This window comes from Fukomys damarensis, unplaced genomic scaffold (genome assembly GCF_012274545.1).
Source record: "Fukomys damarensis isolate Sample0158 unplaced genomic scaffold, DMR_v1.0_HiC HiC_scaffold_14, whole genome shotgun sequence".
NCBI classification, from domain to species: domain Eukaryota; kingdom Metazoa; phylum Chordata; class Mammalia; order Rodentia; family Bathyergidae; genus Fukomys; species Fukomys damarensis.
The window spans coordinates 60128256-60142526 of record NW_022900926.1 but is presented as its reverse complement, the minus strand read 5'-3'; the positions used below and the strand labels follow the sequence as shown (position 1 = coordinate 60142526).

Sequence of the window (14271 nt, the reverse complement as noted above, 5' to 3'; positions counted from 1 at the left end):
ACTTTTTTTTTTCAGTTCTTTATATATTCTTGATGTTAGTCCTCTGAGGAATAACTGACAAAAAATTTTTCACATTCTGGTAGGTTGTCTCTGCAGTCTGTTGATTGTTTCCTTTGATGAGCAGAAGCTTGTTAATTTGATTCTATCCCATTTGTTTATTCTTGGTATTATATTTCTTGTGCCACGGAGGAGCTAGTGTTCAGAAAATTCTTATCTACACCTATGTCTTCAAGAATTATACCTATTTTGTCATCCAGCAAATTGTGTTTCTGTTTATACATTTAGATATTTAATCCATTTTTATTTTAGTTGAATGGCTTAGTGAGACAAATTGTAGGTCTAGATTCAGTCTTCTGCATGTGTATATCCAATTTTCCCAGCACCATTTATCCGTTTATTAAAGCGGCTATCATACCTCCAGAGTATATTTTTGGCTCTTCTCAAAGATCAAATAGTTGAGTGTGTCTGAGGTTGTCTGCTTTCTCCATTCTGTTCTACTGATACATATTTCTGTTTTGTGCCAGTACTGTGCTGTTATTATTACTATTTTGTAATCATTGTAGCTTTGTAATATAACTTCAAATCTGGGATTGTGTTACCTCCTGCTTTGCTGTTGTTAACCCAGAATTGCTTTTACTATTCTGGTCTCTTCTGGTTCCACATGAATTTTAGGATTGTCTTCTCTAGATCTGTGAAGAATGCTGTTGATATTTTGATTGGGATTGTGTTAAATTGGTTTTGGAACAGTTTACTTTAAATGGAAACAAGTAAAAACTGGAACTGAAATCCTGTTTTGTTATAATTGTATGTTAAAAGGAAGGTAAAATTGGACAACCCTAATTTAATATCCATTGCTAATGAGCTATCTTATCAGGACATTTGAAGATTTAATATATGTAATGTAAATTTTTCTATCTAGAACTTTCATAATATTGAAGTATGATTTGACATGCAGTAATGTATTTCCCTTAATGAAATTAGAATATTTTGTCTTATTTTTCTATAATCTTTTCATTTAGGGCAGAAATAATAAGATTAAGAAGTAATAAATGCAAAGATTTTTAAAACTGTGTATTCTTTATTTTCAGGGCTATGGGTCACAAAGTTTTTGGCAGTCTTTACCGAGAACAGATTTTAGAGAAACTCAGGAAGTCTGCAGAGCACTGTGATTGCTTGCAGTGTTTCTTTATAATACACTCCATGGGAGGAGGTAAAGTTATTCACTCATTTGCTTATAACAATGTTAAAATGCAAGTAGGAGTTTCTTTTGCAAACCTGAGTCTTGCTTTCAGGCCTGTGCTCAGCAAAGTTGGAATTAGAACATTTGTGTTTGTATGTAGTTTATCTTAAAATTTTGTGAAATTGTGCACTTATCAGTTTTCTTTTAACTTGTTCTTTTCACATATCAGCAAAACTATATGGGAAATTTATTTTTCTTCTGCCTTTTGTAGAATTTTCATGTTTCAGAGTATATGAGCTTTTCAGGAACTCATACTTTCTCTGCATACTTTGTTTGTTTAATTATGTATCATAACTAGAACTGAGCATTTCTGGCACGTTCTTATGTGTACTTCAAACAATATCAGTACCTTTTGTTTAACCACCTTCAAACTTATCTCCAATAAGCGGGAAAAAAAGAGTATATAGAATTATTTCAATTAGTTTTTTTAAATTAATTTTTACATGGTGGTTCATCAGTTTGAACTAGAAATACATGATCAGTCTACATTGCTTTCTTTCTACTGGGAAGCCTGTTATTTAGAATTGAAGTGTTTTTGTTCCTCTATTCCAAGAAATAGAAACAAAATACAATTTGGCAATTTTTAAATAAGATTAACAACTTTTAAAGAAATAGCACAACATTTTTTTATATAAAATCTTCAGCAAGTTATATAAAATTGATACACATAGCTTTTATTTATTGTCATAATTTTTTAAATTAAAGGTATGCTTGTTATGTAAATACCTTTAGAAAGCCATCTTAATCATTAAATTAAGAAACAAACTATAGTAGTATAATTAACCTACTAGTCTGAATAAATTTTCACCAAAAAAATGAGATACAGTTACTTTGCCTTTTTGTAAATGACTGTTATCCAACAACTCAGAAAATATACTTGACTCATAATTCACTGAAATTCACTGAAAATGATAAAAATAATAATACTAAAGACTAAAATAAAATTTCTTCTCTAGTAAATATCCTCATAGGTAATCAAGCGTGCAAGTTTGGGAGTTTTTTGTGTCCTTGTAGATATTTTCTGTACCTATTAAACTGTATATGTGCTTCATATAAACAATCATGCAATTTTTATAATTTTTTTGCTCTGTATCTTAAACACCTTTTCACTGTCATCTTTGTCTTATAGAAGTGAAATACCATAATTGTTTAGTTATAATTTATACTCAGGGAATGTCTGATACATATATGTGTGTATTTGTGCCTATAGCTATAGGCAATATTTATATAATGGAAGATGGAACCAATGAATATGAGCATTTTAAATTTTGATAATGTCACGCAGTTATGTACCAATTTACAGTAAAAACAATGTATGTCTATGTATATCGTTAACCACTTACCAGTCCAATTGTTTAAACACGTGATGACCAAAACTTGGAGAAATGGAAATTTTATCAGATTTTTTCAGTACAAAAATTGACTGGTTGAAATGACATCTACCCAGATGATGCTTGGGAGGTCAGTGCATAAACAAGCAATGCCCAATTGGCACTGGGATAAACCTTTAAGTGATTAAAGGTTACTCACGAAAATCTCCCTTACTTTCATCTAGTATTTTTAACATCTACCTTTTAATATTTAAACTTTTTAAACCAAGTAGCAAGAAATCCTTACTAGGGCGAAGCATTTAGCACAGTAGCTCCATACCTGCCTTGGAAGCACAAGGTCCTGAGTTCAATCCTCTGTACCAAAAAGAAAAAAAGTCCTTTTTATATTCCAACACCATAACATGCAGATAAACTGAAACAAAAAGTTTAGAAAATGTTAACTACGTGTGACAGTGATCCTTTTTAATGTTTCATTTTTAAAAAGAAAATACTGGTATCTATCTACCAAGTAGTTTCCTACTAATAGTTCACAGCCTATGGTGTGAAAAACAAGTTAAAAGACTACAGATTTTTCTCTTCACATTGTCAAAATTTTCTAAATGTACATAGACATAACTTTATGCATCTGAAAGTTATCTTTGATGAGTGTCGTATGGTTTGTGTTTCTACATAAGTAGTGATAAAATTTCATGTTTAAAAACTTCTTAAGTTCAAGGTGGATATGCTTGATTTTAAACAATTTTCAACTCAGTGTTTAAGGTTCCTTAATCAAAATTTTCTGTATTTTACATCAAAATGCCAACATAGGTTACTTTTAAGTTTAATATCAAGTATATGCTGAATATTTAGTTGAATTTTTCATTGTTGAGTCAGTTCTCTTTGTATCTATTGTTTTCAGCATGAAAGTGACTGAAATAGGAAAAGCCATCCCAAACTTATTAGAGCCAGAAATAGAATTCAGAACTTAAAACCTGACTATCCATGTGGCCTTCCTTTTCCTTTTTCTGAAATTGGATTAGTTAATATATGACAGGAATAACTTGAAAATTATTTCCTCCAATAATACATAGATTCCAAGTTCCTCACAGTAACATTCTATATCACATACGCTATTTTCTTTTCAAAATTTAAATCCTCAGGAACAGGGTCTGGATTTGGCACATTTCTTTTAAAGGTGCTCGAAGATGAATTCCCAGAAGTATACAGATTTGTGACTGCAGTCTATCCTTCCAGTGAGGATGATGTCATAACTTCCCCATATAATAGCCTCTTGGCAATGAAGGAACTTAATGAGCATGCAGACTGTGTGTTGCCCGTCGACAATCAAGTAAGAAATGGCACTGCAGCTTGTGGACAAAGGATGATTAGTCCTTTGTTATGCTTAATGTGTTTGTATCAAACATTGTTTTCCCTTTTCTCATCTAGGAGGAAAAATAAGTTTAAAGTGATTTTCTTTCTCTTCTTTCTTTCTTAATAGAATATCATCTGTGTCCACTCTTCTTAATAGCTTTTCTCCCAATATTTTTCTTCCAAAAGTCTTTATTTGACATCATAAGCAAAATTGACCTTGTGGTGAGTTCTGGAAAGTTGGGTCCCCTTGTGAAGCCAGACAGTCTGGTTACTTCAGGTGCTAGAGCTTTTAAGAAACAGCACAAGAAACCCTTCGATGCAATGAACAACATTGTGGCAAATTTGCTGCTCCATCTGACAAGGTAATCTGGTTTAAGAACAGTTGAGAAACTACTGTGCTTTTTCTGATGTTTAAATTTCTGTATTTTGTCTTGTATTTTTACCTCTTGTTAGGGTAGACTAGAGTTTAATTTCCTTGATCCTGAAGCTGCATTTCTTCAAGTTTATTTCAGGAAATAATGGTGTTCATAAGAAATGATTTCGTAGTAAACACTTGAGAACCACTTAATTAGATAAAATTAAACTTTTTTCTTTGCTGTAGAATATTTTACTTTTAAACCAGCTAATCTATGACTTCTTGTTAGCTGAAAAATGAGTTCCATGACTTTAAACCTCCATGGTTTCTTAGAATTATTATATTCTAGATTATTGTGTGTGTTAAGCAGACCCTTACAAAATTTGGGCAAGTTTCTACAATAATTAAATAATTTTCACTTGTATGTGTTTAATTCAAAGTGTATAATTTTAAATTAATTTTTTTTTCATTGTTTTAATACCTATCTTTTAGCTCTGCGCGGTTTGAAGGGTCCCTTAATATGGACCTAAATGAAATCAGTATGAATTTAGTCCCATTTCCTCAACTTCATTATCTTGTGTCAAGCCTAATGCCTCTGTATACACTGGCAGATGTTAATATCCCTCCTCGCAGGTAAGATATAATTTAGTTCTGATTTCTCGATAACTTGAAGTACTTTTAAGAAAAACATTTTTAAGAAAAAAACATGTATAATAATTCTAGTATTGGTGTCATTTTATGTGAGAAGTATATAAAATACAGTTGAAAGCCACTTTTCATTAGAAGAACGCTTTAGAATTTAAAAATGTCAGCATTAAACTTTAAAATTAAATCAAGTGATTAAATTTTTAGGCTTTTGAAAATGCATAAAGATATATATAACACTTGTTTTAAAAATGACATGCTTTGAATACTGACAGATTTAAATCTGAATACTAATTCTAGCACTTCCTGCAGGACCGTGGACAAGTTTAAACTTTTCATCTTAGTTCTCTTAAGAAAAGTGAAAGAGTACTTGCCTCATAGGCTTATTGGATAGATTTAATAAGAGTATAGGGGCCAGGGATTTAGCTCAGTGACTTCACAAGCACAAGGACCCGAGTTTGATCCCTGGTACTAAAAAAAAAAAAAAAAAGATCTTTAAAGCTTTTATCACAGTCCAATGATAAGATTTTATAGTGATTATCATTTCCAGAACACCTTGTTTTCTGTTTATGTGGGTTTTTTTTTGAGACAGAGTCTCACTATGTAGTGGAGACTGACTTGGAACTCAGTGTGTAGCCCAGGCTGGTCTAGAGCTCACAGCGATCCTCCTGCCTCAGCCTCCTGAGTGCTGGGATTATAGGTGTGCGCCACCACGCCCGGCTTCATGTGTATGTGTTTTTAAGCATAGAATTTATATTAATGTACTTAACAAAAAAATGTGACCTTTTTAAAGATACTAATATATAGTGATAATGAACCTGAAAAGTTCACACTGGCATTCATGGTTGAAAGGAAAAAACTCTTAACCCAATGCAGAGAGTATATGAGTAAGAGAGTGGGAACTAAAGATTGTGTTCATTGTCAAAGTTCTGACAAGGTGACATCTCTGTACCTGAGGAATGTGACAAATGATACTGATAAAGTCCATATGGTACTAAGCTGTTTATTTAGTATAATAGTATAATTGATCATCTTTATAAAGTTAATTCTTTAAAAAGACAGATACAAGATTTCTAAGCATGAAGAAAAAATGTTTTTACTTGGTCCTTCAGTCTGAATATTTCAAAGTTAAGTAATTTGTAATCCTACTTGATAAAGTTTAATAATAATACCTGTGTCATTTTTATTGTAATCATAATTTGAGGTGGAGATTTGTTTTTAAGTTGTATTAATGAAAATCTATAGGGAATTTTTTGAAGGTTAGACTCAAGAACTTTGTCATAGTGTCCCTACTACCTTCATAGAGATTTGGGAGGTTTTGTTGTTTTTTCCTTCTGCTCTGTGGTGGATATTTCAAAGTCTGCCATATCAGCATATTGGCTTGGTCATTTTTCCTTCAGTAAATAAACTGTTTTAAGTTTTTACTACTAAAAATTTTGCAATAGTTGTAAAAATCTTTTTCTTATAAGTATTTCTAAATAAAAGACAATGGTTTGGTTTGCAAATTGTATTTAACTGTCAGTTCTGTACCCAGTTCATTTTTGTCAAAATAAGTAATAAGCACATAGGAATAAAAATAACTATCCCAATAATTATAATACTTCCTTAGTAGTGTTTTTAATTTTCTGTGTCAAGAAAATAAATTGAGTATGACTCTTTATTGTGTGGTTACTTTTAATCTTTTCTGTATCTCCATCTCTAAAACAATCTCTATAATTTGATTTATACACCAAAATTTTGAGTATAATAGTAGAGGACTTGTGAATCCCCCAAAGCTCACCTGTCCCTTAGGGAATCCTCTCCTTCTGTCTATACAATAGTCAACATAGAACATGAGCTCCATTAGAGAAGGAAGTGTATGTTTTGCTCACAGTTACATCTCTTGCACTTAGAATGTATTGTTACTATTTAATAAATATCTGATAAAAATAAATAGCATGTATTTCTGCAGCTCTGTCCAGATACCTGCAGGGTCAGCACATAAAGCTCTGCCTACAGTTAAGCTAAGGAACACGATCATGTTTATATGGGGTTAAATAGTGTTTAGAGATCCAAGTGGAGCTATATAAGGAAACTGTATATTGGTTAGACACAAAAGTCACCTTTATTTTCCTCTGTAACTGAAGGAAAAAGAGAATCTTTTATTTATCTTTTAACTTTCAGGTACAATTAAAATCTCCCCTTTCGGGAGCGGTACTATAGACCTTAATCTTTTATAGGAAAGCCTGAAGTTGTCCTTGATAGTTTTCTCTTGTTATTCTTAACATTTACAATGTGATTAACAGAGACAAGTAATGATCGTAGTGTCATATATTTTTAGTTTTGGTATTTCTGACACCATCAAAGTAGATAAGTATACTGAACTAAGCAATAATGATACTGATTTAAGCACTCAGTACTCTTTAATGCTGCAGTCAACATTTTGTAATTACCTAAAATCAGTTACTACAGGTTTCTTTAAAAAAATAGATAATGCATGATTTCCTCTCATATTTATCAAGATTCCTTTGAGAAAACAATAGGTGGCTATTTGTTTAAAATATATTTAAAATAGTATGTATTATGATTTTAATATAATATTAAGGGTACTTTTTTTAACCTACAGATGACTGTCTTTTCATTTTAAAATTGTATGTAGAAAAAAGCAATGCTGTTTTATGTAAAGGGCGACTCTTTAATTGCTCTAGGTTGGATCAGATGTTTTCAGATGCCTTTAGTAAAGACCACCAGCTAATTCAAGCAGACCCAAAACACAGTCTCTATCTTGCCTGTGCTCTTATGGTTCGAGGAAATGTACAGATTTCAGATCTTCGCAGAAATATTGAAAGGTCTGTTTCTGTTTTTCAGGATAATTTTTGTGTACTCCTTGGGATAGGATAGCACAGCTTCTCTTCTAATTACAGACAACAAGCAGTGTCACTTCCTGGGGGGTGACTTCAGGCAAACTGTTTAACCACAGGGCGCTTGTTGTCTTTAAGTGTAAACTAAGAATAATATTATAAAGATGTTATTTAGGAATATTAAATTATATATGAGGCTTTTTTTCTGAAAGTTTTCAGAAAGTATTCTTGATAATTATATTTTTACTACCACCACCTCAGCTACTGCTATAAAGCGTCTAAGTTTGTTTTGGTATTTGGCAGTCTATTTTTAGGAAAACTGTTGAATTGCAAATAATGAAAATTATACCTTCATTTCTTTTTAGCCCCAGATTTCTAATTTTAAAGAATGTGTTTCCAACTTCTTAAATCACCATCACAGCTGATAAAAATGCCCCCAAATTACCTGTCTCTAACTCACTTTTACATTATCTCATGATACTGCTGATCAGAAAAAATAGATAATTTAAATCATAAACTAAGCAAGCAGGGTGATGCCATGAGTAATGTCCTTGTTTCGCTAATGTGGGCTGCCTTACTGCCACAGGCATTTTAGTACCTTATGCCTTTGTTCTTATGTTTACATTTTTGTACCTCAGATTAAAGCCTTCTCTACAGTTTGTGTCCTGGAATCAAGAAGGCTGGAAGACCAGCCTGTGTTCAGTACCTCCAGTGGGACACTCCCATTCGTTATTAGCTTTAGCAAATAACACATGTGTGAAGCCTACCTTCATTGAGCTGAGAGAGAGGTTCATGAGACTCTACAAGAAAAAGGTAAATGCAGGCCTTTTTAGCTGTGCTTGTTTTGGCTCTTGAGTTTTAACAGTAAAAATTAGAACTGGCCTTCCCTTACCTGATGGTTGTACTGACTGTACCGAAGAGAAGAGGCTCATCATACTAGAGAAATTTCATGAGTTTGAAGGATTAGGCAAAATACTCATTTGACACAAGCTCTCATTTCCATTGTAGAGCTGAATAATTTTAGCAAAGACTGTTTCACCTTATAAGATGGTTGGATATGTTAAAGTTCCTGGAATGGTAAGCATCATCTGATTTATCATTTATAGGCTCACCTCCACCACTATCTACAAGTCGAAGGGATGGAGGAAAGCTGTTTCACAGAAGCTGTGTCGTCGTTGTCAGCACTTATCGAGGAGTACGACCAGCTAGATGCCACAAAGAGCGTGCCTGTGGAGAGTGTACCGAGGCTGAGCGTAGCTGTGTGAGAAAGAAACCTGAGCACATAACCAGCACTTTTCCTGACTTCACGTTGCTTTTCGTCACCTGTTTCAGCTTTTTTTGTGATTCGGGAAATATTTTGTCTAAGACTGTTTTCTACTTAATTACAGTTTATTTATGATACCAGAGTGTGAAATTAGTGAAGCCCCCACCTCATGTAATTTCAGCACATGGAGGAAATGGAGTTCTTGAACAGATTGCTTTATTTGCAACCCTATATTTATTTATACCTTTATACACTGATAACTAAAAATCTTGTACAGATATATTTTTACATTGATATTTAATTTATATTTTGATATTCTGCTTAAATTCTCTGATACTGAAAAGCAGGTAATAGAAGAGGAATAACACAATAGTGATATTTCCATGTAATAGCCACTGACTTTTCAGGGATAGGTTTTATTACAACTGAAGGAGATTTTGTTTTTCTTTTGAGTAACAACTTTCATACTTAGAAGAAGAATCACAATTTAGACATGTAACATGCATTTCTATGAAATTATTTTAATAGCCTTTTAATCAAACCAGATTTTATAATGTCCATGTTTTTAAACAGTGCTACTTGTTATTGTTTTGCACGTCACCATTTTTGTAAGTAGGCAAACATTATGAAGCTTGATACTCTCTTCCAACCTTTGTAGTAAATGATTCTAATAGTCTAGTGAAATTATTGCACTTATTATAACCTCCAATTTGAGTTAGCATTAATTTTAATAACAATTTATGTTTCAAATAAATAGGTTCATTTATCATAAGGGAAATAATTTATCATTAAGGAAATAATTTTTAGGAAAAATTTTTTTTAAGCCAATTCGTGTGTTTTTTTGTTTTTTTTTTTTTTTTTTTTTTTTTTTTTTTTTTTTTTTTTCCTGGTACTGGGAATCAAACTCAAGACGTGTTTTCCAAGCAGGTGCGGTACCACTGAGCTGCACCTGTAGCCCTCTTGTATGCTTTCTTTTTTTTTTGGTACCGTGGATCGAACTTGGGTCCTTGCGCTTGCCAGGCAGGTGGCAGAACCACTGAGCTAAATCCCTGGCCCCTATATGCTTTTTTTAGTGTTTGGCTTTTAGGTATTTTTCCTTTGTAAGGTATTAGTACTGTTCTTGGTCCTTATCTTGGAAATTTACTTTTTACAATATTTGATGTAAAAACTTTCTCATTACAGCTGTTAACAGTAACCAGAATAATTCCATTTTCTTCTCTCCCTAAGGAAATAACTAATATTTAGGATTGGCCAATGAAAACTGTAAGTATATTTATAGTATAATTTTATTTCTATTCAAGAATTAATCTGGACTCTTTAGCCCAGTAGGGATTATCATCTGATAGCCTAGGCTACATTGCCAGGCACAGGTTAAAGCTTAAAATTTTAGTGTTTTTAAACATATTAACAGAGTTTTCTCAGTTGTTTAGACAGTTACTTTTTGGTACCAGGGATCGAACTTGGGTCCTTGTGCTTGCAAGTCAGGCAGCAGAACCACTGAGCTAAATCCCCGGTCCAAAGTTTTCTCTATTATTTTGTAAAATAAAATGTTTTCTGTAAATAATAAAACCTTTTCATTACATATTGAATGCTTAGATGGTACCAAATATCTGTATTATATTATTGTAGCATATATTGTAGAAATTATTTCAGTTTTAAGTTGATCAAGTTTTATATATATATATATTAGGAAAAACTTCTTAAGAAGCTTCTAATGCCTTAAGTATAGGTATCAGAGAACATCTAAGTATTTTTAGTATTTTAAATCCATAAAGTAGATTTGCCATCACTCTGCTTTTTAAATTACATGATACAGTTGATGAACTCTAACCCTCGACCCTCTTGTGCTTGGTTTTATAGAATATGGAGCTCAGAAAATATGTCTCCGGGTTCTCTGCAGTCTCTGTGACACACACAAGATGTAATCCAGAGCATCTTCCACTTAAATGACGCTTCATTGGGGCACTCAAATTGAATGGCAATCATTTTAGACTTATTGGGGATGCAGCATCTCTTATCTGTGCATATTCCACAGAAAATGGGTTTGTAACTCTTCGTACTTGAGCATCCGGAAAAGACAAATTTTTCAGCTTTGGGCAGTTGGAAAGTAGGCTGGCACGTTTTTCCTTTGGGAATCTAAAAAGAAACAAAATTAAAAGAAATTCTTAAATTTGTTTACAATTTGTGTAGAAAAATACTGCACAGACATCCAGCTAGAATAGTGCCTGGGTCATGTTGCCGTTCAGTGCCTTGCAGCACCTTCCCACGTAAAATGTCCCTTCACCAGAAGTCTGTCCTCCCTGTTCTTGTGCCATCATATTGTGGGACTCAATGTTTTTCTGTTTTCTTTTATTCAGATCCATGGTCCATGGAAATATTTTGTTTACTGTCAAGTTCAATGTCTTATTAAATATTTATTTACCTAAGACATAGCAAATTCCCTAATACAGCTCAGACACTTTTGGGTAGATATATAGATGAATAAATATCTTCTAAAAATTTGCACTGTCAGGTTGCTAATGTGCTAGAGAATCCTTCTGGGTGATAGGGATTTTGTAGCATTTCTAAAAATTGCTCATTTAAGGCAATTATCTTTCTCCTTCAAGAAGTTATACCAGGCATCCAAGTGGTGAATACTTTATCATGGTCCTTTGCAAATAAACTGAGAAGCACAGAGCATTTTACAAATAGTGTGACCTCCCAAGTTTTTTGTATTTAAGTAAGATCAGAACTTCTAATTTTCTTATTGCAATGAAAATCCATTTTACAATGAAAATTTTTTATTTTTTGCTTCATTCTACTACATACAATTAGTATGGAAAAGAAAAAAGGTAGAATCTAAAAAGGATGCATGAAAGGTTACCACAAGAAATCAGGCTGATCAAGACCCACGTTATTAAGCTGGTGGAATATGTAGAGAGAATCTCTAGGTTAATATTATCTCTGCTAGGTAAAACATTTCCTACCATACAAATTGCAAGAAAGTTAGTATCTGTTTTTCTCTGATATGATTTCACTCATTGCAGTGTGGTTATAGTGAGGTGGTTTGATAAGAGTAAAACACTGTTCCTCCAAAATACACATTTACAGAGATTTCTACTGAATTATAATGAAGTCTAATTGAAATTTACCTTTACTAACTTTGACGTACTGTTGCAAGGCTGAATATAACATAGTCTTTTCTCTTTCCTCATTTCACAATTGCTGTTTTCATTGGTTACCCTGTTAGATATTCCCATCCCACATGTTTTAGAGCATGAAGTCCACTTGGTTGCTTGCACAAGACATTTTGTTTTCCAAATAAGTGGAAGACTTCTGTAAGCTAAAATTAATGGAGGAATAAAAGAAGCTTATTGTTTAATTCATTGTATTTCCATTTTTCCCACTACTCAAATTCCCTCTTGGTCAAATGTCACAGTTGATTTTCTTAGGAGGAATAAAAATTCTTTATCGTTCCCATCCTTTTTAGTCCAAGGGGCTACAGCCACTGGGTCCATGGCCTGTTAGGAACTAGGCTGCAGAACAGGAGATGCGTGGAGGGTGAGCAAGCAAAGCTTTATCTCTATTTACTGCATTAGCTCTGCTTCCTCTTAGATCAGCGACAGCATTAGAGACTTGTGAGTGCAAACCCAAATGAACTGTGCATGCAAGGGATCTAGGTTTCAGGCTCCTTATGTCAATCTAATATGCCTGATGATCTGAGGTGCTGCGATTACTGAGAACTGTCTGCAAATACAGGTTAACATTAGCAGAGAGATTTGATTGGACAGGAACCATAATCGATCAGTTGCTTATAAAACCCTATCAGTGAGTGGCAAGTGACAAGCAGCATCTGGTAGCAAGTTTTATAGTGACAAGTGAGTTGTAATTTAGTTGTACAGCTGCATTTGGTGGCATGCATTTAATTAAAATCCAAGACTTTACACATGGACTGCCCATTATTTTACCACTTCCATTTATACCTCTTTCTTGTGTACTTGTTTCAGTTTTGGTAAGCCCACAAGCTAACCCTGGCCAAAAGGAGTAAAGACCATCATCAGAGAGCTTTGAGAAGGAGGAAGACGCAAAAGCAGAAGATTCTAATACTGCCAACAAAAAGAAAACCACATTTAAAATACCACTTAAACTATGAGTTCATTGCAACAGGTGATTGACATTCTCCAAGCCCCTCCTATATATGTTGATTGGCTATCCAGTGCAGCTATGTAACCTTCAAAATGCTTTACCATATGGAAACCAAGCACCTTACATTAAAAGACATGCCCAGGAAATTTTTCAAATTAAAAAAAAAAAAATTATTGAAGGCCACCACTGAGAACATCATTCTTAGTAGCCAACCACATTGCCAAAACCAAGAAGTCCTTTACTATTGGTGAAGAGTTGATCCTGCCTGCTGCTCAGTACATTTGTTGTGAAGAAATTTTAGGAAAGGCTAAGGTTCAAAAGGTGGGACATGTTCCTCTTTCAGCTAGCGCCATAACTAGACAAACTGATGAAATACTAGAGGATATAGATGCATAATTGTTAGAATTAATGAGTCACTATAGTGAGAACTCTAGGTTAACAAGTCTCATAATTGATAAGGCAGCAATGCTTGTTTTTGTTTGCTATCTTTCCAGGAGAATATACAGGAGGAAATATATGTATTTTGTTATCACCCAAGTAACACAACATACAGAACTATTCAATTCTTTGATTACCTATCAGGAAAACTGAATTGGCCGTTTTGTGTGTGTAGGCAGAGTGACTGCTGTGACTGGATAGCTTTCTGGTTCACCATCAGTTCAAAGGTTGCTTCTGAATATGAGGCTATGCTGACTAGCTGAAAAATAATCACCTAACCTTAACATTTTGCAGGATTTGATTAAAATTATACCACGTCAAAGTACATGCCCTTACATCTGTTGTTTGCACAGCTCTGAAAAGACATACAGCACACACATCTTCTCTTATACACAGAAGTGAGATGGCTTCCTAATGGTAGATCACTGGCCAGTTTCTGAGTTATAAGAGCCATTGCAGAGATTTCCTTCAGAAAAACAGTCACCACTAGCAGCATATTTCATTGACACAGTGGGTTGCAAAACTTGCCTATTTCTATGACATTTACCCTGCTAAAGAATGACGACTGTGTTCAAGTCAGCAGATGAAGTGAATGCATTCAAAGCCGAACTAGAATTTAGGAGGCAGTAAGTGAACGTGGATTTTTTTTTTTTTTTTTTTTTATTTTTTAAATTCAGCTGAGA

General features: G+C 33.5%; 2 protein-coding genes across 7 annotated transcripts in view; one reads left to right on the top strand and one right to left on the bottom strand.

Moving 5' to 3' along the window:
- Tube1 (tubulin epsilon 1) overlaps positions 1 to 14271 on the top strand; it is a 42198-nt gene that overhangs the window by 9252 nt on the left and 18675 nt on the right. For 3 of the 6 annotated variants that reach the window (XM_033763388.1, XM_033763391.1, XM_033763390.1), the window contains 8 exons: positions 1089 to 1210; positions 3711 to 3898; positions 4108 to 4283; positions 4769 to 4909; positions 7609 to 7749; positions 8400 to 8574; positions 8868 to 9022; positions 10253 to 10265. In XM_033763388.1, coding sequence (XP_033619279.1) covers positions 1089 to 1210; positions 3711 to 3898; positions 4108 to 4283; positions 4769 to 4909; positions 7609 to 7749; positions 8400 to 8574; positions 8868 to 9022; positions 10253 to 10259 — 1105 coding nt within the window. In that variant the 3' untranslated portion in view covers positions 10260 to 10265. Of the gene's footprint in view, positions 1 to 1088; positions 1211 to 3710; positions 3899 to 4107; positions 4284 to 4768; positions 4910 to 7608; positions 7750 to 8399; positions 8575 to 8867; positions 9322 to 10252; positions 10289 to 10885; positions 11068 to 13011; positions 13172 to 14271 lie in introns of those variants that run through there. The other 3 variants (XM_019205511.2, XM_033763389.1, XM_010610813.3) reach the window with 3 other exon arrangements.
- The window catches only part of Ccn6 (cellular communication network factor 6), a gene marked incomplete at its 5' end in the record, with an annotated part of 11419 nt that continues 8027 nt past the window's right edge, over positions 10880 to 14271 (bottom strand). Inside the window, 2 exons of the mRNA XM_010610814.1 lie at positions 10880 to 11161; positions 12157 to 12347. Coding sequence (XP_010609116.1) covers positions 10880 to 11161; positions 12157 to 12347 — 473 coding nt within the window. The remainder of the gene's footprint in view (positions 11162 to 12156; positions 12348 to 14271) is intronic.